This window comes from Pantherophis guttatus, chromosome 5, assembly GCF_059756535.1.
Source record: "Pantherophis guttatus breed Tessera chromosome 5, ASM5975653v1, whole genome shotgun sequence".
Taxonomy (NCBI): domain Eukaryota; kingdom Metazoa; phylum Chordata; class Lepidosauria; order Squamata; family Colubridae; genus Pantherophis; species Pantherophis guttatus.
This window is the reverse complement of record NC_142067.1, coordinates 38,276,789-38,300,980: the sequence shown is the minus strand read 5'-3', so window position 1 is coordinate 38,300,980 and position 24,192 is coordinate 38,276,789. Positions and strand designations below refer to the sequence as shown.

Below are 24,192 nucleotides of genomic sequence, written 5' to 3'. Positions count from 1 at the left end.
CACAGCATTTACAAATTCTTATCAGTCTACCTGTTCCTGGATTCAAAGTTGGATTATCACCAGAGTCAAGACTTTCTGAGATCTGCTGGTCATTCTCATCTTCGTGTTCCATTTGTTGTGTTAGTGCAGATTTATAGTTTTCTATCAGTCTCTGTTCGTTGGATTGTTCACTGTTCAGACTCTGAACATCTATTATCTCCTGATTTGTTTTAGGTTTCAAGGCAATAGCAATCTTTTCATTCTCTTCCCTTTGCCTCTTCTTCTCTTTTTCAATTTTCTTTTCATTCTAACAAAATACAGAAGAAAATGCCATTCATTATAGCAGCATTTCAAATGTTAGTTGGGGAGAAGTTAATGTCAACAACAAATCAGAGGATACTTTAAAAGAATGACTGAAATACATTTCATATATTAAATTTACAAAACTGTTTTTTATACATTATTATGGATTTACACCAGGCACTAAATCAAGTTTTTTTCTAACTGCCCTTTCAGATTCTTAAGATGCTTTGGTGTTTTCCACAATAACTTTGCAGATAGTGTAACAAACACACATACAAACACAAAAATCACAGCCAGCTTAAGATCTATATTTGTGTCTTTATACTAGCCTTTCCTACTGGATTACAAATCATCAATAATATAAAATAATCTTCAATTTCATATAATGGAACCTCTAATTAATATTCAGCTCTCCTAAGAAAACTGCTTATATAACTTTACATTTTAATTGCTTTGAATTTCAGGTATTTGAATTTTTACTGTGCAAATATTCTCCATAGCCCTAGTTCAGTTCTTTACATGAGCCTATGGATTTCTATGCAATTTTATTGACATATTGCTATGGATAATGGATTTAAAATATTAAGTAAAGCTTTTTTCCCATGTGGAGAATACTAAGCCTTAAATTACTTATACTGATTCTGATATCATGGCAGCTTTTTTTCATATTCTGAACTATTATTTCAAGAAATTAATTAAAAAGACACCGATTATAAAATTTGGTATCTTTTAAAATTGCTATCGTTTGACTGATTAAGTGATCAAGTTTGTATTGACTCTTCACAATCACATAAATAGATTTTCTCCAAGACAACTGTCTCTAATCTGATCCTTCAGGTCTTTCAACCATGTTCTGCCCACACTACTGAAATTGAGTTCAACCACCTTACTGCTGACGGTCCCCTTCTCTTTCTTTTCACCATTTCCAGCATTATAGACATCTCCAGAGAAGTAGCTCATTTGCATGAAATGGCCAAAGTATTATACCCTGTTTTCCCCAAAATAAGACATCCCCTGATAATAAGCTCAATCGGGCTTTTGAGCGCATGGCAATAAGGCCAAGCGCTTATTTCAGGGTTCAAAAAAAATATAAGACAGGGTCTTATTTTCGAGGAAACACAGTAATTTGAGTCTGAACATTTTTGCTTTAAATGAGAAACTCTTCTATTCTATTATCCATTTGTTTGGTTTCATGGCTATCCATTACATTGTAAGAAATCGTTCCCAATATTAAAGTTGAAAAACAGCAATACTTTCTCTTCTGATTTTTTTCAAAGTCCAACTTTAACTTCCACACAATGGCACAAGGGGGAAAAAAAACCCCAATGCCTGTACCATTCTGATTGTTGTATTATAAGCAGATCCTGGCATCTAAATATATTTTCCAAGGCTTTCGAAGCTACTCTACCAAGTGTTAGTCTGTGGCATATTTCTTGACTATTGACTCCTTTACTGTTCATAGTTTAATTATTTTATGCTATGTATAGTTGTATTTTCAGCTATCAGAATAGTGCCATTAGATTGCATAGATTGATAGATTATTGATGTTTCTTCAGTCAGTTTTAAAAACACACTCATATTCGTCAAATCCAGTTTGCCTTAATATAAACTCTGCATATACACTGATTTATTAAAAGGGAAAAGCATACATGCTTTTCTCACTCCTTTGACAGCCTGGAACCAATCTGCTTTGCCATGTGGCTTTCTGACCCTTTCATAAATTTTACATCAAGAAAATAAAATGTTCTGGTGTTCCTATTTTTATAAACACATTCCACGGCTTGAAGTGATCAATACAATCAAAAGCCTTTATATAATCAATGAAAAATATATTTATGTGGGGGGCGGGGATTTTGGTGTTCTTTGGCTTTCTTAATTATCCAGCATTAATTAGCAATAATGACTTATTTCACTTAGGTTTTTTTTTTTCTAAAGTCAACTTGAACATCTGGCATCCTTTCATAAATGAAAGAGTACCAAATTTAATGCAAATCTTTTCTGAATATTGATCCATTGATGCTATTTTATGATTTATTTATTTATTTTGCTTTATTGACTACTAATAATGTTTAGGAATCTGATTGCCATTATACGAGACAAATTGGCAAGAAAAGGAGTTCTGCTTTGTATTTCCTTATAAGCAGTTGGAGCTGTTGTTCATGTCAGCAAAGAATTAAGAGATCAAAGATATGAAGAGAGACATTGAAAGAAGAGGTCAGCAAAGAAATAGATATGTGCAGTAGGAAACATCAGCAATAGCAAGTAGAACCTAGAAAAAAAGATTTGGAGTGACCTTGTTGATAAAACAACTGGATGGCAGGGATGACGGAATCCTTATAGGAGAAACAGCTCAAGAACTGTAACAGAGTAGGAAAGCAAATAAGGTACCAAAATCCTAGGAGAACTTTGAAATATATATATATATATATATTTAAATATTTAAATATAGATAGATAGATAGATAGATAGATAGATAGATAGATAGATAGATAGATAGATAGAATCTCGGGTGTTTTCCCGCATCATTATAAATTTGTTAGTTAAAATGTTTAAAATCCTGGCTAAGATCCCAGCTCAGAATGTATTTTGCTTCCAGGAAAGAGATCCTTAGGAAAAGACAGAAATGGGTACACATATAGCAGGCAGCGGTTAATGTAAAATAAAAGTAATTTGATGAAATAAATTTTAAAAATTGGCCTTACCACTACAAAAATTAGTTAAGTATTTAATCCTTCCTCAATAGTGTCTGGGACCAAACACATCTGTTCATATCTAGTAGCAGCACAGAAACAAGAAACCACTGAAAATATGGAAGGCACTGAGAGTGGTGAGAATTTCCCTGTTATGAGAGAAATAAAGTTCTTGGGGGTGGGGAAGTATTTAAGTTAGGTCAAAGGATAGGACAGACATTGGACAAAAAAAGAGACAAGACAGACTAGAGCAGGAATAATCAGAAAGATGGATTCATTTGGGGAAACTGAAAGAAATAATAGTAGTATATAACTATGGCTATAACTACTCCAGGAATGGGAATAAGATCTTCTTCCTAATAAGATCTTCTTCCTCATCTCATAATAAAGGTATCAAAATATTAAAATCCCAGAATTAACAAAAGGAAAAATATAGACGAATTTTTAGAATACATGATAGAGAACAACATTTATAAAGCCCAAGCAGGAACTGGCAGCTGGGTTAGAATCCAGCTTTATAGGAAACGTCCAAAGAACTTACACAACTATAATAGACTAAAATAAAAGAAAAGTGACATTACACTGATACAATGTAACAAAACATGCATATTAGATATGCATATTCAGTATGCAGTGTTAGAATAGTTCTTACCAATCCTATCCAACCCAGATAAAAAATACCACCTAATGTTCAGAGAAGGCTGAACATTATTTGGCTACCTACAGAATTAAGGAAGCATAGAAAAAGTAGGTAGTTGTTGAAAAAAGGCTGTGGAAACAAGAAGCCAAAATAAAAGGAAGCGTAAAAACTTACAGAGAAAACAATTAGAGGAGGTCAGTATTAGAAAACACAACAGAAAGCCATTATTGAAATATAAAACAATTACACATCTGACAAAGTTTATGGCCTGAACCTGCATAAGAGAAGCTCAGAAAAGTTTAATGGCTCTTAATCTCTATGACCTATCAAAGGTAGAAGGAATAGTCCTAACATAGGACTGAAATAAATCCCTCTGGTCTTCTAGATTTAAGTAGCAACCTAACATAGCACAGCCTTATCTTACATGATGCATCCCCAGAACAGGAACACAAGTTCTCCTGTGTTTTGGAAAAATACAAATTACTTTGGTATAGTCAGATAAGAAGGATCTCAAAAGAAATTTTAATAGAGATTTATCAAAAATACTCTATTATATAGCAATGGGATCAAATTTTCCCAATACATCATAATTAGTTATCAATCAAGCAAAAGGGGCTGATAGAGAAGCAAACATAGTTATTAATAACAAAGGTAAGAGAAACAAGAAAAATAAAATAGAAAGTAAAGGAAAAATAAATAAATAACCAGATAACACAGAGAAAAGGAAAAAAGGGCCAAAAAAGGATTTGAATTTGTTTCAAAAATACAATACTGGCTAAAGCATTCATGAACAATGAACTGATTTGTTACAAATGTTTTCCATGGGTGATTGCTCCAATACCTTAGTGATTACAGTTGATATAGGCTGAAATGGGTTTCCAGTTACAAGCTCAGTGTCTTCTTCATCCAAAATGCTCCTTCCTTCTCGTTCATTTTCTTCTTTCTCTTTCTGTTCTCTGATGATTTTTTTAAAGAAAAAAAGATATTTTGAATCAACTAAAATTAAAAATTCTTAGAATATTACAAACTTTGAAAACAGTTCATATGCATTACATCAAAATGCAGTAAAGTGTTATTGATGAACTTGTAAAAGATGGATATGAAGTTGAAAGAACTGACCTAAAGTCAATCAATGTGAAACCTTGTTTACAATTCTTCTATTAGAATAACCTACCTTTCATTAATTTACTGAAATACTGTATATATTCTGTCTGCCCTTAAAGCAAAGGGTTAAAATCAAAACTGAATTCAACCAAAAAAAATTGTTATAAGCCAAATAGATTTCCTATACCAAGATAATAAAAGTATGCATTATTTGCCTGATTAAGTTTGACTTGAATTTGTATACTTTTAAATTTTATTATATGAATTTCTGTATAACTGAAAAGATAGAAATACCAAGGAATTATCAATTCTACATATTTGGTAAATGTAAAATAAATAATTAAATGATTACAGGTTTTAAAATGTTGAAGTTAGTGAGTGTTCTTTTCAGGAATAAGGTATATTTCCACCATAATTTGGTATGCTGGCTAAAAGCATATCTCACTATTTTTCTAGTTAGCTAAAAGAAAACTTAAAATATAATGAAGAGTCACTAAGAAATCCCTATCAGATTCCATTTATCTGAATGATAAAAGTGGTCCAATTTTGCATTCTGAGATTTTAAGCCATTTTATCTGTTGGTTGTTTGGTTAGAACTGAAAACCATTGTTATGATTCATGTCCTACTTACTCCTCTGTTATGGAATATGCGTCTTCTCACATACTGCCAATTCTGACGACATTTGGTTCTCTTACCACCATTCTAGCAATGGGCAGATTTGTTATACTTAGTTTTGGTCTGCAGCTGGAAGATTTGAACACTTCTGTGCTTTTATCAGCCTCTATGTATGCTAGCTGTCAGAGGGCTGCTGATGGTGCTGACTGTTCTCAGGTCTGTCTGCCATTGCTATTATCATAGAGTGTCTGTGAGAGGTCAAGATCACCACAGTTGCCTATGTTTGTTAGATGTTCCTTAGAGAGAAACTGCTAAGGTATCCCTAGCTTGGCCTGGTCCATATCAGCCCGACTCTAATGTCATTCATTCTGTCTTTTAAAGATCAACCTGTTTTGGCATAATAAGTAGCTGATGTCAGATGCTAGAGTCATCTACATAATTTCATACTTCTTTTGCAGTCTTTTCAATTATATATCTCCATTTTTATGTTTTTTTATTTTATTGGTTATTCTTGGCTTTTAAGATGGAGCATAAAGAAAGTCACTACTTCCTTATAAAAGGCAAAGCTAAAGAGTGGGTGGGTGGGGGAGCAGAATTCCACTCACTGGCCAGAAAGAAGTATTAAGTTTTCCTCCTTACTAGAAGTGGCAGACCTAGTTTTTTTTTAAATTCCATATTCAGTGAACAAGTTAATACATGTATTAAATTGTTAAAAACAAACACTTGTAACTGTTTCCATCAGACGTTGAATGTATGGATGATAAGTTGCTTTCTTTTTTGGCTATAATTCAAATATAATATCAAATTATGACAAATTCTGCATCTGGGACTCTGTCAGAATCTGAGACATATTGCCCAGAAAATGGGAAAATACTAATAATGGGAAAATACTAATAAAGATTAACTATTAGTATACAACATAAGAAAGAGCCTTGATAGTACAGTGGTTTAGTGCACCCTGTTATTAACACAGCTGCCTGCAATTTCTGCTGGTTCGAATCTCTCCAAGGCTCAAGGTTGACTCAGCCTTCCATCCTTTCTAAGGTAGGTGAAATGAGGACCCAGTTTGTGGGGGCAATAAGCTGACTTTGTATAAAATATACAAAAGAATGAAGGCTATTGCTTAACGCATTGTAAGCCGCCCTGAGTCTCCAGAGAAGGGCGGCATATAAATCAAATTAAAAAAAAAAAAAAAAAAACTACAATAGCTATACTATAGGGGAAAATGCATTTTTCTGTTCCACCAGTCTGAAGTATTACCCACTTTTGCAAATCTTTCAGAGCATCTAAATGAATTTTCCCCAACCAGGCATCCACCAGGTATAGTGATAAAGCCCATAATTTCTAGCCAAGGACAAAACTGTCTTAGAATTCAATAAATATGATGAGCACCAGTAGGATTCTGGACCTTATTGCTTGTCTTGAATAAATAATGGTCAGACTGGAAATGTCATTCTTAGGTGATCACTATTAACACCTTTGACAATGTCATATCATGTGTCATGTCTGATATGAAAACACAGTTACTGAGTGTATTACATGTTAGATCTACATATTCTGGTCTTTGCTGTACAGTACCTTGAAATCCAATCTGTAATGTACTATAAAATGTTTCACAAAGATGACTTACTCTACCTACCTTTCTTTCCTTATCTTCTTCACTCTTTCTGCTCGGTCTCGTTTCTCTTGCTCTTCAATGGCTTTTTGCTCTGTGATGTCTTTCTGAATTCTTTCATATAAGACATCAAAATCTTTTGCTATAGTGTGTAACAGCCAAAGTAAACCTTTCTTTATCGATTTGTCAATTTTTCTTCCATAGCCCACAATAGCAGAACAAGGCTCCTATAACCAACGGAAAAATCAGCACTATCTCATATTGTTACAGCAATATGTAATTGAACAATGTTATGGACTCACTAACAATTTCTGAAAATGATTGTGCAGCACACTTGTCAATAATAACTTGTTCATATTTTGATCCATCCAATTATTCCATCTCACCTCTTATGACACAGCTTTCCAGAGGGATATAGATTCAGATTTGCCTATATGCTCTGAAAATTACTTTTCAAAAACTGTTGCTGCTCCCAATAAATTCCCACAAGAATTTCTTATCTTCAAATTCTAACTTTTTAAGACTAGAATGATTAAATCAAAATTTTATTTTCCAAGAATGAAACAAATATTCTGCCACAAAACATTACACTCTGCAGTAGTCCATCTCTGAAACCTTTGTTACTTTGTTCTATTTCATTTCTACAATGATTTAAAATCTTCCTTTTGGTTATTTCATTCTATTCCTTCTTGGGCTACTTCTGCAGATATTTAGCATCCTGTATCCATTGAACTAGCTAGAGCAGTGATGGCGAACCTTTTTTTCCTTGGGTGCCGAAAGTGCGTGTATGTGCATGACAGCGCACATGCATGCCCACACCCATAATGCAACGCCCCCAACAGGCCCTGCCCCCGCACATGCAATCCCTTGTGCGCCCCCCATGCATGTGCACATGACCCCCATTTTTGTAGTAGCAGGCCTCCCTGAAGCCTCCTGGGACCAAAAATGGAGCGAGGGAGGGCGCCACCCCCCCATCCCCACCCATGCATGCACAACCCCTATCCCCCCACACATCCCAAAAATCAGCTGGCAAGACCCGAAAATCAGCTGGCTGGGGGAAGTGCGCAGTGGAGCTGACCTGGGTGTCGGCTCGTGTGCTCGCAGAGATGGCTCCGTGTGCTACAGGTGGCACGCGTGCCATAGGTTCGCCATCACGGAGCTAGAGTATCTACTTTTTATCTCCATAAGTCTCCCTATCCCTTCATCCATCTCTCTCTCTCCCACTCCAGAGAGAGAGAGAGAGAGAGAGAGAGAGAGAGAGAGAGAGAGAGAGAGAGAGAGAGAGAGAAGAGGGAAGAGAGATAGATGATAGATAGATAGATTTGTAGCTATACCAGTAGATATAAAAGCTTTGTCTATTGTATTTCATTACTGCCAGATTCAACAAAAGTGCATCATTGGTACTTTACAATAATAAAAACAGAGAATGTATTAAGTGTATTCTTGTGCATTCTGATTATTCCTTGGTTTTTAGCAGCATTCTTTCTGCCACCATAACTCACTTAGTTTTAATATTAATCTAACTGAATAAAACGTATATTTAGAACTGAAATGAATATTTTAAATTGCATAAATAAACTGAAACAAGAACAAACTACAATATCATTTATTAAACCGGATGTATCTGCAAATCCCAATTCTGTAGTAAAACAAATTTTGAAAATAACCACAATCTGTAATTTATTTGTTAATTATTCATTCATTCATTCAAATATTAGCTATTTCAACTGTTGAAGCAGCTCAAGTTAATACTTCAATTTACATACTGCTCTATTTTCAGAAAGCCTACTCCATTTTCAGAAACTCCTGCATAAAATTATTAAAGTAATATTAACAACGAAACAATTAATATAACTCTACTCTATCAATCCCATATACCACTATTGACAGAATAGTATAATTGACATCTGCATCTTTCAAGAATACCATATGAAAAAAAGAGCAACCAATCATAGGTTCAAGGGATATTTGGGAGGGCTTGCACTGTTAAAATTCAGTTGTGCCTGGCAGCCCTACGCCTATAATTTCAACACAAGTGAAATGATATTCGATGCTTATAGAAAACATTCATATGGGGAAGGAACATTTGTATGGAAAATGTTGGCATGCCAGTAAAGAACAATCTTCCTTCCCCTGTCAATGTATGAGTTTTCATTGTACAGGTAGTCCTCGACTTACAACAGTTCATTTAGTGGCTGAAGTTACAATGGCACTGAAAAAAGTGAGTTATGACCATTTTTCATACCTACGACCGTTGCAGCATCCCCATGGTCATGTGATCAAAATTCAGATGCTTGACAACAGGTTCATATTTATGATGGTTGCATTATCCCGGGGTCATGTGATCACCTTTTGTGGCCTTCTGACAAGCAAAGTCAATGGGAAAACCAAATTCACTTAACAACGTTAGTAATTTAAGAACTGTAGTGATTCACTTGATAAATGTGACAAGAAAAATCGTAAAATGGGCCAAAACCCACTTAACAAATTTCTCACTTAGAACATAAATATTGTGCTCAATTGTGCTCGTAAGTCGAGGACTACCTGTATTAGTGAATTGTGGAAAATATAACTGTTAACCGAAACCTGGTAGCTCCTGGTGACTATATGGATATTTCCATGCAATTTTTGATAACTTATAGGAAGTTGTGGTTCCATAACAGACCAGACAATTTTAAAAAGACTGAACTGATTAGCCTTCTCAGTTTAGGAACCAACAATACAAATAGTAGTACCTTAATATTATGCTTCATCAGGAAATTAAATGCTTTCAAAAAAAATAAACTGATATTACAGAGACTGATATTCCATTAAGCACTTTTCTGAGAAATGACAACCTGAAATTTGCTTATCATCCAGGTAATAAGCAACAAAATCATCTTTCTCACGGCCATCACTAATCAGACATAAAGAGGCATATGATATAGAGAAAAATAAAGTGATAGAATTGCATAATTTTATTTCAAAATTCTGCCAAGCAACATGTCTAAGGAAATTAATCTTATTTAAAATGCACTTACAATCTGACAGAGGCATTTGTGCTCATTGACAAGCTTTTCAAGAGATAAATATTCAATCACATCTGCTTCTGCCAAGGCACCTTCTTTGTCTTGTTTATTTGCTAATCTAAGAGGAAAAAAGATCAAATAAAAATATGGTAATGCTACCTCCCATGGTTAAAAGTCAATGCAAATCAATATGGATAAGCAGAATCTATTCTAATAATAGGAAAGACACAAAACATTGTTCTATAGCCAAACATAAATATTGCTGTTGCCTATTTATTAACCATTTCTTCTCAGTGGAATAAATACAAATGTTTAATTTATTTTCTCATTACTCTTAAAATGTTAGAAAGCCTATATCTTGATCGAACACATCCTGGGTGAACTGAACTTAAATAATTTTTGGTAGAAGGCAGTTAAAGCTTTATTTTCCTATTATACTTTCTACAACCTACACCTCCTGAAAATGCTGCCCTTTTTAGAATGATCCTCTGAAAAGCAAATATATTTGAAAATCTTTTATGTGAAAATGCCTAAGTCTGACTCTGATGATCATACGATGATAATAGGATTACAATGTTATGTTGTAAGAAAGCAACCTTATGAGAGGTTTATGGGAGAAAGTTTATGGGAGAAAGTTTCACTGGGTTCACTTCACTTCAAAATAAATAGCCTTAGGATTGTGGTAGAAGTTTAGATATTTTGATATCAAAAGTTAAATTCAAAAGAAAAACCATAAATGATTGTTCTTGCAAGTTTGAAACTTCCAAACTGTTCTTAGAAGCAGCTGTAAAGTTTACTTGTAATGGATGGACTTTTCCAGGTTTGTGATCTACCTGTTTGATATGGTTCCAAGCTGCCCTTATTTATACTCAGGTTGGTAACTCAATGGAGGAGATATGTTTGAAAAAACATGTGATTTAAAATATAGAAAAGCATACACACAATGTAGTTGATAAAATCGATCTTCCTCTTTTTGTTCTTCCAAAGAAAAATATCAATTTTCATTAGTCACAGCAAAGTTATTAAAAAGTTCAGAAAAGTATTTTCATTTCTTAGAGATGAACTACAAACCAGCATATTTAGGCAAACATTCTTCCCACTTGTAGGTTGAAAATGTCTAGATAAATAGTACTGACAAGAACTGTATTAAAACCTTTGATTTGGAACCAAGAGCATGCTTAGTAAAAAGAAAGTGCTCTCCTTGTACTTCATTTATTTTGTTAAGTTTCTCTAAAATAGCCTTTCTCAACTCAGTGCTTTTCCAAATACGTTGGACCACAAATGGAGAATACCATGATGTAGAATAGTACCAAGAAGCATAAGAAAAGTGAAATTATACTTAGAGATACATAAACAACAGAAGAGAAGCAGCTTTCTGTAAATTTTTCCCTAAACATAAGTTTGCAAATTTACTTATTTTGGCACCGGGCATCTGTTATACCAGAATCATACAAGGGAACTAAGTAGAGTATGCACTGTTCTTCCCCCAGCTGATCTGTATAATTACTCTATGAAGTGTAATGGACTGAGAGTACAAGTTCAGATTATTCAGAAAGTGTAATGTCAAAGAGGTAGAGAGAGAGAAGTAGAGAGAGAGGGAGGGAGGGAGGGAGGAGAAAGAGAGAGAGAGGAACAAAATAGATTTGTCCACTTTATTACAATCCACTATCTTCAATGGTTTTCGCAATTGTTTATTTCCTCATTAATTTTAATAATGGTTCAATAATGGAATTTATATATGGAGTTCAACACCATATAAGAATTGCTCTTCCCCTCCACTACCACTTTATATATTGGATGAATGAATAAAATGATTTCAGTTGTCATGTATTGGTTCAGCTATATAATCATAATTTGAAAATACAAACAGCTAGCAAAATGGGTAAAACTTAGTTTGCAAATAGACCAAGTCCATAATTCTCTTCAATTCTCAGCAATAATTTTAAAGAAGTTTTTCTCTGTTAACAATATATTCCTTTCATTTAAAAAAACCCTTTTTTATTGCTTATGCTTTGATAGTTTATATCAAAATTGCAAAAGAATAAAAATACAAAGCTAAACAGAAGTTAACAACTACTAATAAAACATTACTAAAACATAAGCAAACTTTTGGTAATACATTCTTCCCTTCCTCAATGTTTTCCTAGTTTTCATTATAAGTATTTGATGTTCAGGGACTTCATTTTTAGGAAAGCACTAGTATTAAGCAACAGGTATTTTCACTGTAAGCTGGAAATTACAGTAAGGAGAGTGTTACACAAAACACTTCCTGGTATTGGCTCATTAGAATAAAATGGCCCGCCTTGGAAGAAAGGTTGTACAGTATCTCTAACAGGCAGAACCAGATTCTCTAGGAGTAAAGTAACTAATTTGCTTTTCTACTACAGGGCAATATAACCGACTAAGACTCTCTCGATCCATGGTTTTTCAAGGCACACTTCCTAAGTAATTAAGTTCTAGAGAGATTAAGCAAGCAGAAACTTTTAAAACGGGAATCACATTCCAGATCTATTAAGTATGCACACATGGATAATCCAAGTGTCCTATCCTTAAGTACAGAACGATACTGAAAAACAGGATTTTTAAAAGGAAGAAGGTAAGTGTATTCTGTTTATCATATTCCAAATAATCTTAATTAAAAATATGTAATATTTAATGTGTGTAAAATAGTGTTTGTCCTCTGCTAAGTATGAGTTTATTTCTGTTGTACATGTTTGAAGAAATATATCGCTTTAATACAGAAATGCTAATTTGTTAAAAAGTATTTAATGCATTAAATGTAATTTCTTTTGAAAGCATGTCAGGAAATACATTCTTCCTTCGCACAAATTCCTTTTTTAAAATGGAGTTACTAAAAAATAAAGGTAGAATAGAGTTTGTGGCCTAGACAATGGATTGATTGACACTCTTATAGACCACAGAAAGATCTTGTTGTGAGGTTAACAACATCACACACAACGCTAAGTGAACAATTGTGTGTGTCTGTGTGTGTAAATAAATCACATTTTGATTTGGGAATAATAATATGTTTATTACACATGTTTGAAAATGAATTAAAGAAACAGAAAAAATCCTGGACAATGTCTAAATAGGCAGTTGAGGAACTTCAACATTTTTATTTCAGGAATCATGAAAAGGGGAGTGTATGTGTACATTTGCTAACAATGACATCATCTGCTATGCATGAAAATACTGAATATAGAAACTCAGCAGTTCGGTTCAGCTATAACAAAGGATTCTAAGAGTGTTAACATGCAAATTTACTTTAGGATCTCCATAATTCTGAATTATGTATATTATCTGAACAAAATTTATTAAAGAAGTAATATTACTTCGTCTGTTAAGATATATTTTCATCAGCATGCTGCTAGCTAAATATAGTGCAATGTATTATTATTCCTCCTATACCAATGTAAAAACTATTTTGAAATTGGTTGTGAATTATTTTGGTATTTGATTCATCTAAGGCAGCACAAAGAGATTTATAACAAGTTTATTGTTGCACTTTGATTTTTGTGTTAATATGCGTGAGTTTAAAACTTTTGATTTTAGAAAGTTCCTTTAGATTGAGTTGTGAATCCCATCAAGCCTGCCAAAGAACCTTGGTATATTATTTAAGAAATATACTATATACTATACTATACTATACTATACTATACTAAAGTACTCACTCTTATTTAGATAAGTCATATTTGACCCAGTTTGATGTAATGGTTGAGGGTGCTAGCCTAAAAACCAGAAGACTTTGAGTTCTAGTTCTGTCTTATGCATGAAAGCCAGCTAGGTGACCTTGGACCAGTCACTTTTTCTCTGCCCAACCCACCTCACAGGGCTATTGCTGTTGAGAAAATAGGGCAAGGAAAGAATATTATATAAGTTCCCCACCATGAGATATTTATAAAAATAATAAAGGCAGGATAAAAATAAATTATAGTTACAAATGATCTCTCTTTGGCTTTGCCATCAATATGTGTAAATATGTGTAAATAGTTAAAATAGCAGGGAAGGGAGAATCCATACAATAAATTTAGCCTGAAGAATTTACAATTATTGCTCTAACATTCGCATAATAGTATTTCCCCAATAGTATTTATCACAAGAAATGGCAGGAAACAAGTTGTTTCTAATGTCATATTCTGCTTTTGTTTTCTTTTTCTTTCATTGAAGAGTAGGTGAATGGGGATGCTGTAAATAATTTTAGATTTCCCTAGAATGTCATTTGGAAAAAATCATTTTGCATAAACACTGCAATCAACACAGTTTAACATTTTTTGGAGTACTTTCAACCAGAAATTACCTCTCTTTGCTTCTGAAATGCTCAGTAAGATTCTCATCATTAATGGTTTACTCAATTGCTGAGGTCTCTGAGGCAGTGCTATCCAAGATATTGTAATGTTAATTATGTACAGGAAGTCCTCGACTTACAACAGTTAATTTAGTGACCCTTCAGTTACACTGGCACTGAAAAAAAGGGACTTACAACTGTTTTTCACCCCTACGCCTGTGGCAACATCTCCACGGTCATGTGATCAAAACTCATGCTTGGCAACTGGTTCATATTTATGACACTTGCATTTATGACACTTGTGGTGTCCCAGGTTCATGTAATCACCTTTTGCGACCTTCTGACAAGCAAAGTCAACAGGAACGCTGGATTACTAGCTTAACAACTGCAATGATTCACTTAGCAACCGTGTGGCAAGAAAGGCATAAAATGGGTCAAAACTCACTTAACAAAATAGCAAAATAAAATTGGGCTCAATTGTAAGTTGAGGATTACCTGTAATGGAGAAAGATTGCATTTGCCTTTTGAATTTACAGCATAAAGTCATCAAGAACAGCAGACAAAATATTTATAGAGAAACGACCCCTCCAACCCTGGTAATGGGAATTCAGATAGTACTTTTAATATTGCTCAAAAAATATCACATTACAATTTTACTTCTTGAAGGACTCTTACTTTCTTACTCCCAGTAGCATTAATATACATAGGTCACAGATCTATGTGATACAGTAGTGATGCAGTACTCAAAACTCAGGTTTGTTGTTGCAGATTGATCTAGATTGTTCTAGTTTCATTACAAGCCATTGTATACAATAACTCCACCCCATTTCTTAACCATGCTGTCTTTCTCTGGGAGTGTTAACTTAATTATCTCCACCTTGTATCATTAGGACCATACATAGTATTTGCAATAAACATCAACAAGGACTTTCCAAATTAAAAGTTTTGGAAAGAATAATATTTGAGCTAACTCAGGCAGAACATCCTTGTATATATTTTTTTTCTTTTAGAGTACATAACATAAGGACAACGAGGTACTTAGGTACAACAAGATACTCCAAAGCTTCAGCTCTGGACATCACAGTCCCTCTAGAAGTTGCTGCAAAATTGTATTGATATTTTTTACATGAAAAGCAGATTAAATTATAAATAAATTCTAATTTAATGTGACAGTAAACAAAAATGATGGGTGTGTTTTAAATTAAATTTAGTGTGTCCCACCCTCCACCTACATTTTTTCTTCTTACTGTTTTGGTATTCAGACCCCACTATGTCTTTCAAAACCCAAGGTAATGTTTGATCCAAATTATTTATACATTTCTGATCTACCATATATACTGCTTAGATACAATGACTGTATAAGAAAAAAGAAAAATATGGCAGTATTATTCCAGAAAGCACTTTTTAGAGTTATCACACACCCAGAAAAACTATTCAAGGACTTATAGACCATTTTTTAATGGCAACCCCCACCCCAAAAAAGCAAAGAAGCAATTATAATTTGCCCTTCCATTACAAAGCAATATACTATAGAGTTAAACATAAATAGTACCTTTAAAATAAGTAAGAGTACTTACTTTCTTGCTAGCATGAAATAGCACAGGAAAAAAAAGATTTTTTAAAAAAATGGGAGCTTGAAGGGTACTTAGGATATTGATGGCATATTTTTTAAAAAATTTGATTTATATGCCGCCCTTCTCTGAAGACTCAGGGCGGCTTACAATGCATTAAGCAATAGCCTTCCTACTTTTGTATATTTTTTACAAAGTCACCTTATTGCCCCCACAATCTGGGTCCTCATTTTACCTACCTTGGAAAGGATGGAAGGCTGAGTCAACCTTGAGCCTGGTGAGATTTGAACTTGCAGTAATTGACGCAGCTGATGTTAATAACAATGCTTTAGTCTGCTATGCTACCAGGGCTCTTGGTTTTGGTCTATTCTTTTTTGCCATCGTACTCCAAAAAACTGTTGATTCCTTACATTAATGCTAAAGTTTGGTGTGTGTGTGTATGTGTGTGTGTAAAGTTATAAAGGTAGTCCTCATTTAGTTATCTTGGACAGGGACCATTTGCAGTTACAATAGTAATGAAAAAGTAACTTTGTAATCAATATTAATATTTACAATCTTCATAGCATCTCTTGCTCTCCCCCCTGTGTGTGTATGTGTGTGTGTGTTCACCACTACGTTTTTAGTACCTTTTGCCATGTTTTTTCCTCCTCCCCCCACTCCCAGAGTAGAGATATTGCTTTAAAAAAGCCATCTCTTGCTGAGCTGCTTTTCTTCAGAGCATGCCCCTAAAAGTGCTAACTGCAAGGTAAAAAGCTCAAATGAGTTGATTAGAACCTGCTGCAGGCTGGCGGCTGCTGCCTGAAATTGACAAGACCTTAATCAGTTACACGCTGAAGGCTTCTGTTTGCCTCACAACTGCAATAGGAAAACAGCTGGTGTTAGCTCTCTTTACAATGTATATCTGCTTACTTCCTTCGTCTCCAATGAATGTAAGTACAAACATCAATTCTCTTCTTGCTAACTATCCCAGCACTAGGGGAACATACCAAAGGGTGGAGAAGTGGGGGAAAAAAGAGCTACAATATTTGCACTTTTATCTGGCTTCCTCAAGAGTTTTGGAACCCTTCCCCACTGTTTGGATTCCCCCAGATTTTTGGAGTCATATATTTCTGACTCTGTAAAGCAAAACAAACTGAAATAAAACTGTAAAAGCACAGTTGCAATCAGATTATTTTTACTTAGAAACCATTTCTCTTAATGACTGAGTTGCTGATCACAACTGTGGTTGTTAAACAAGGACGAGCAGTAAGAAGTTACATTGGATTTGTACTGCTGGATCTCTGGACACCCAGAGACACTTTGCTCTAATAGTACTCTCTCCATGGCACTCTTCCACTGGTAACCTCAAACTAGTGCTAAGCATCTTTTACGTTTGCCCTTTGACAGTGAAGTGTCATTTGAGATATCAACTGACTTTCATTGGGAAAGACAGAGATTTCTGGGAAATGCTTCCTACCACATTCTAGGGAAGCAATATTATCTATTGTGATGGAAATGGAAGCAGTCCTGCAGATATTTAAACAGTTTAAATAGTGATGTTTAAGTATGTGATCATCATGAGTCTTTCTAGTATTAATACTTCCAGGACTAATTAATTTTTGCAGGAATCGCTTTACTCCTTCAGTAAGGAAATCTGTCCTTTCTTTCTATCCAAAAAAGTTCCAGTATTGCAATCTGCACAATGGAATCAACTATTTATTTTGATAATTGGGAAGCTAAGTTTTTGAAAGTTTGGGAGTACTGATTGCATTTTTTTCTCCCTTTAGTGGAAAGGAGAACAAACAGATATGAATAGATAGATGTGTGACTTCTTCAATTTGCAGTGGGCCTCTATGGCTACCATCATCTAAATCAGGGGTGTCAACTCAAGGCCCGGGGGCCAGATCTGGCCCACAGGGCTGCCCTGGAAACAGTGAAGGTCTGGCCCGCGGTGCCTCTGCCAGTGAAAATGAAGCTGGCAAGGACCATGGGCAGCCCTCCTGAGTTCCGTTTTTTGCTGGCAGAGGGTTGCAGAAAGCCGTCGCAGGCGGAAATGGAATTGGAGAGCCCGTTTTTGCTGGCAGAGCACTTGGGCCGCCACAGGCACCCCGAACATGAGTGATGTAAGAATTGAAAATAAAAAGAAAAGAATGGTGAAAGGATGAAATCAAAAAAGGACTTGATGGCAATGTGGCTACGATACTCATAATGAGCTCCTCCTAAAACCTTTCATTTTATCTGCATTTTAATTAACTTATTTTTAAATTATTTGATTTTTCTTAATGATCATAACTTACTTAAAATAATATACTACTGGAGCTTATTTTATATAAAGTACACTTGCAATTATGGAGGAAAGGAAGAAGTGACAGAGATGAAAATAAGGGCATATGGATATGAAAGGTTTTTGCAGAGCCTTTGTACTGGAGCAACACAGGGCTAGATCAAGGCACAACCAATTTCTCTTTCAGGAAAGAAGTTAAAGTACTTATTTCTAGAATGTATGGAAGAGCTTTTCAGGTCTTTGTATTAAAAACGAGAAAGGTGCTATGAACATAAGCATAGCATCTGTTTCCAATAACCAACTGACCTAGAACAGCAGACAAAAACTTGATTCCAATAACAAATACATCCACTTTAAAAAGCTGTACATAAGTACAATATTTGCAACTCACCCATTCTGAAAAACTCTATAGACCTCATACACGTGTATTAAAATACTAGTTTATATGCTGATCATTTTAATTTGCCAAAAATGTATAAAATGCAGGAAAGAAGTAACATATCAGTATTAAGATGTGAAAAATAGTGTGTATTTCAGTTTCCATATAGCTTTCGAAACAGCTTTCTAAAATGGATACAGAGAGTCTACAGGAAGTTGTTTGCTACACTATGTGGCAAATTTCTGCAACTTTTTCTTTATAACATTTTCTGCTATGGTCTAATACGATTGTGGATTAATAAATGCTAATGAAAGTGATTTTAATTCTTAGGTATACACTGCTGCCTTGGGTTTAATACTTCTGAACCTTAATATATTCAACAGAAGATGAAAGACCGCCTTCAAGAGCTTAAACTGAGAGCAAAGGAACTACAATTATTTGAAGAGAACAATCGTGTTGTTAATGCTATTAGAGAGGAACAAGGAGAATTTGAACAAGCAGCTGTTATTTTTGAAAAGGAACCCATAACTGAAAGGTACTTGCATGAAATACAACAACTTCATAATGATATTAATCATTTGGCAACGGATGTTCAAAAGTTTAGTCGGCAGCAGAAAAGTTTGATGGCTTCCATGAGAAGATTCAGTGTGCTTAAAAAAGAAAGCAGCAATACAAAAGCAATTAAAGCTCAAGCAGAGCACATTAATAAGGGCTTGGATGATCTTTCAAAAATAGTGAAGAGAGAAGAAAAAGAACATAGCTCATCACCTGCCCTTAGAAGGGTCCTCAGTTCTCAGCGTGCAGTCCTCTTCCATCGTTTTCAAAATATAATGATTATGTACAATAATGCCATAACAACCAAACAAGAAAAATGTAAGGATTTCATTATGCGTCAGTTGGAAGTGGCAGGAAAAGAAGTATCAGAGGAAGAACTAAATAATATGGTTGAACAAGGGAAATGGGAAATCTTCAATGAAAATCTGCTTACAGAGGTCAAGATTACTAAAGGCCAGTTATCTGAGATTGAACAAAGACACCGAGAACTAGTCAGTCTGGAAAATCAAGTGAAAGACTTAAAAGGCCTTTTTTTTCAAATCTCACTTTTGGTAGATGAACAAGGTGAAATGATCAACAGCATTGAAATGGAAATCATTAATACTCAGGATTATGTCCAAATGTCAAGAGAAAAGTTCAGGCTAGCAGCTAAGTATCGAAAAAAGAATCCATGCAAAGCACTGTGCTGTTGGTGCTGCTCTTGTTGCAAATGATTTGTCTTCTGGGCAATTAAAACTGAAGAGCTGATCCATAAAATACTGAATAGGACTAAACATATCACAGAGAAAGTGGATTTGCTGTACTACTAAGAATATATACATTTTTTTTCACATGATATTTGCTTTCCTTAGTTACATGTCTCTAATGCAGAATGTGCTGAAGAATTTCAGAAGAAATCACTACACCTTGAAAATAAGAAAAAGGATCAAATGCAAGGATCTTGCCAATGTTCGCCATGGACCATTATACCTTGGTAGCTGAGTAATTCCTTGTTACACTGTGAAGAGGGGAATAGTCTTGTCCTTTCCACATGCTGCTTTAAAAACATGAATGTGACACAAAGGAGTATTATTATCAATTCATTATGATGTTACAGGTACCAGTGAAGCATCTGTTTGAGACACAACTGTACTGTCATATTTAATTTTAGCCAACTTCCCTGGAATTAAATGGATCTTCCTAGCAATTTTGTTTAACTAGTTTGGATAAAGAAAAACTGCAAACCTACTGTAACATAAGTTACGGTGTACAGGAAGTCTTCAGCTTACATCCATTTGTTCAGCAACTGTTCAAATTTATGTCCTCCAGCCTCCAGCCATCTCAGTACCCGAGGTCATGTGTTTACAATCCAAGCAGGCACTTGGATGTCCGGCTTATGATTATATGTCATGTGATCACATTTGTGAGCTTCCTTGCTGGTTTCCCACAAGCAATATCAATGGGAAAGCTGGCAGAGAAGATTGCAAGTCGCTCCAGTAAGATCCCCCAGTTCACCTGCATCTATGCGGCACGTTCTAAGATTTTCCTGCAGTCATAAAGGGCTACATCCTGTGACTGCGTCACTTAGAGATGGCAATTTCAGTTGAAATCATAACCCCAAGACATGCAGGTCATTAAACAGGAAGTGGTGGGAATCCCAAGGGGGGAAGTCAGGAGAGAGCTTGGGAGACCCAATGCAGGAGTGCTATGAGAGGCTGGGGGAAGCTGAAGATGTCTTGAGGGTTCCAGCATAAGCTGAGCATGAATTGAGGGGGGCACAGTGGGGGTTCAGTGCAAGCTACATATGAGTTAGGACAGGGTTTAGGAAACCCAGTGTAGGCTACAAATGAGCTGGAGGATGAGGGGGTAATGGCAAAGGCTGCACATGTGTAGGGCGGCTTACCCAAGTGACTTGCTATCTTCCCTGCTGCATTCCCAATGGATTTTGCTTATCAGAACCTGCATGAAATATCATAAATGGCAATCACACGACTATAGATCCCTGTGACATCATAATTGTGAGCCTGGTTCCTTAGCACCTAATGGCGATCATGAGACTGTAATGGTGCTGTAATGGCTATGGTAAAAAGCATTGTAGACTTCCCTGTCTATGTATGCCATACCCTTAAAAAAAAAAAAAAACTGGCACTGCATGCAAAGGTTTAAAAAAATATAAATAATAAGATTAATCTCTCTCTGTCTTTATGTATGCAATAGATTTCAGCAAACTCAGGATTCTTTTACTTTTAAAAATCCTTCCTCACAGTTTTTCCATTATGGAAAGTCTCCAAATATTTGAAATATATTTTATTATGGTAATATTGAAAAAGACCTCTTTTAAGAAATAATCATTTTGTATTAATGATATTATACTCCTTGAGTACCAGCTATTCATTGTAAAAATTAAGCACAACTGTGGAGCACAAACCAAAGCCTTGTATGAATGGCCATGTCATTATAAAATTATTTTATTCAGTTTGGAAAATATACTCTGTCTCTAAGTAAGTCACAACAGAATAATCTGGGCAAGCATACAAATATCCCCAAAAAAACCAGTAAGTGTGTTAACAGTATGTACTAAAAAGGAAGAGGAGAAGAGGAAATTAGGCATAATTACAAGTAGTCTTGAGAAATGACAGGCCACTTAACAACAGTTCATAGTTAAGGCTCACACTCCAAAACTATATATGACCTGTTTCAAAGTTATACAGTTTGCAGTGCCACCGTAGTCATGCACTTTATGACAGACCACAGGGATCCTGCAGTCCTTCCACCTCTCTTCCCCCCCCCCCTACACCACCACGACCATCCTGCCCGATGGGACCTACAGCATTTGGGCCTGCTCCCCAAGCCTCCTGGAAGTAGTCACCATTTTTAGGGCCCCGACAATTCCTTGGCAGCTGCTTTCAGAGCTTTGTGTTCCAATCAGCTGGCCAGCGGAAGGCTGCAAAGCCCTCCTGTCTCTTGCTTGGCTTTGGAAGCTGGCCTTTGCCTGAAAGGCAGCTTCAGGATAAGGTTCCCAAAAACCTTTCTCTTGCTTCACCCTCTCCCCCACCCACCCCAGAAAGCCACATTTCTTCAATATAAAACAGAAAAAGATGGAAGGAATGGACTTGCTGATCTTCCCTCCTCACTAAATGCTCTCTCTACTCTCCAATCTCTAACCCTTTTAAAAATCTAATCTTGACTCCAGCTAAAGAATAGAGGAACAAAGTGACCAAGAAAAGAAAATCTTTCAGCAGCTTTCTCTATTGAACTGAAAAAAAAGTCCTCTCACAGTTGTGCAATGAAATGGAGGATACTGGATCCTTGCAAGCTTTAGCTGTCATTCTGAGCTGTAGAGCTCAGGTAGGAATTAAAAGATAGATTATAGACTGTCCTATATAGGCAGTCATGTGGACAGCTAAAGCTTATAAAGACCCAGTGTCCTCCAGTTTGTTGCACAACTTTTAGAGATGGTTTTTTTTTTTTTTAAGTTTCATGGCTGGCCATTACTTGAGGTAGTTCATTTACCGTTGCTAAGCTCCGTTAAAGCCATAACTCAGACTATCTGTATTCAAGAAGTTCTCTTTTGCAAGGAAGTTAACTTTCATGCTATCAGTCACCTCTGCTGTTGGTTGTCAATCGTATTTCACAAATGCATATTTAGTTTGTATAAAATATTGTTTTTCCTGAAGGCAATTATATATGTGTGTGTGAAACAGTAAAATAAACTACATCAATCCACATGTTAGAGAACAGGAAGAAATTGTTTTGTGTTATGATTACAAGGAATGTAGAAAAATATCTGAAATATAGAATTAAAAACAAAACTAAAACTGAAGCCTAAATATTGGTTAAATTAAAACTGGACAACCACAAGATATTTAAACAGTAAACAGTGAACAAGCTTTCCATTTTTCTCTGTAACTAACATTGATAATTATTTCACAGATTTGAAAATTATACTAAGACACTTTTATTAATCTATCTTTTATTTGGTTTTAAATTAATCCACCTTAAATTCACTACATGCAAGGCAAAGGAGGCTTAACTACTCAAACATCCCTTCCTTCTAAAAAATCCAAAAGGAAATTTAATCATGTTTACACACTGATTAAACATAATGCTGTTACAAGCTTAGATAAAATTTTGAAATAGCTACAGATATGCAACTTTGCTCCAAAAAAAAAAATAAAAAATAGAATTCTTCAATGGATTACTGCAATGAAACAAAAATATCAATTTTGGGGAAATATATAATCCAGTTTTAGCCTTATGTAAATCAGGTTGTAAACAGGTTGAAAACAGAAACAGAAGAAAACTACGAAATGTTATTAACAGCACTGAAGACAATTACTATTTAAATGGGATCTATTTTTATTGTTGTGCAAGATAATTAAAAATGTTAATAATAGCCAAATATACAACTATTACAAACATTACGTTTCTAACTGCAGAGTTTATTTGTATTTCATATGGTTTACTAAGGAAAACGCTTTGAAAAAAAGTGACAAAGCTCCAGTATACTTTTAACTCAGTTTAAGTTTTCATTTTGACCTCAGAATAAACAAACAAATAAAAATTTTGAGTAAGGCATATGTTTTTACCATATAGGAACAGAATTCAAGGAAGGATAATTTCCACTTAAAGGATAAATTTGGTCAGTCTTACTCAGTTTATAAACAATTAACTATAAAATCTGGAATAAACATTAGAGTAGCTAAATTAATATTTCTTCCCCAACATATCACTTACAGTAGTAGCTGTTATCTTCACTTGTTTAAATGGAAATTCTTGTTTTGCTTACAATAGTTTACAATATATTATCCCTGTCATCACTAAATTCCAAAAAATAAAATAACCTAGGCTATTTTTTAACTGAGATTAAGTCACAGATTCCCAATTATGAGACTAAAAGAATTCTGACTTTATACAAGCCATGAATAAAGTCTGAAGAGAAAGAACCTTTAGAAGGTAGGAGAATAATTTAAAATAATCCATTCATGACACATTTTGGCATTTAAACTTGAAACCTGGCACAAAGAGCTTAAAAAAAATAAAACATGCAATAATCCCCAGCAGTTGGAGATGTTTTTTGATTCTAAGGTTTGTTTTTTCACCCCAAAAACTCATTTTTTTAAAAAAAAAAAGAGTTACTTCCTGCACATAAAAGTCAATACCAACTAGACAGGTTTGTCAGACCAACATAGCCAATAAAATTCA

At 34.9% G+C, this 24,192-nt stretch overlaps 2 protein-coding genes across 14 annotated transcripts in view; one reads left to right on the top strand and one right to left on the bottom strand.

Annotated features, from left to right (window-relative positions):
- ARL13B (ARF like GTPase 13B) overlaps positions 1–24,192 on the bottom strand; it is a 44,020-nt gene that overhangs the window by 8,755 nt on the left and 11,073 nt on the right. For all 12 annotated transcript variants that reach the window (XM_087894952.1, XM_034413593.3, XM_034413603.3 and 9 more), the window contains 4 exons: positions 9,968–10,073; positions 6,972–7,174; positions 4,454–4,568; positions 31–286 (listed from right to left, as the gene is read on the bottom strand). In XM_087894952.1, the coding sequence (XP_087751078.1) occupies positions 31–286; positions 4,454–4,568; positions 6,972–7,174; positions 9,968–10,073 (680 nt within the window). The remainder of the gene's footprint in view (positions 1–30; positions 287–4,453; positions 4,569–6,971; positions 7,175–9,967; positions 10,074–24,192) is intronic.
- On the top strand, positions 12,261–22,735 carry STX19 (syntaxin 19). Of its 2 annotated transcripts, none has more exons than XM_034413620.2 (2): positions 12,261–12,551; positions 18,784–22,735. In XM_034413620.2, exon 2 carries the CDS (start codon positions 18,840–18,842, stop codon positions 19,719–19,721), a length of 882 nt encoding a protein of 293 aa, XP_034269511.1. In that variant the 5' UTR covers positions 12,261–12,551; positions 18,784–18,839; the 3' UTR covers positions 19,722–22,735. The 2 variants fall into 2 exon arrangements, with proteins under 2 accessions (XP_034269511.1, XP_034269520.1); XM_034413629.2 differs by having other exon boundaries at positions 12,328–12,551; positions 18,837–21,472.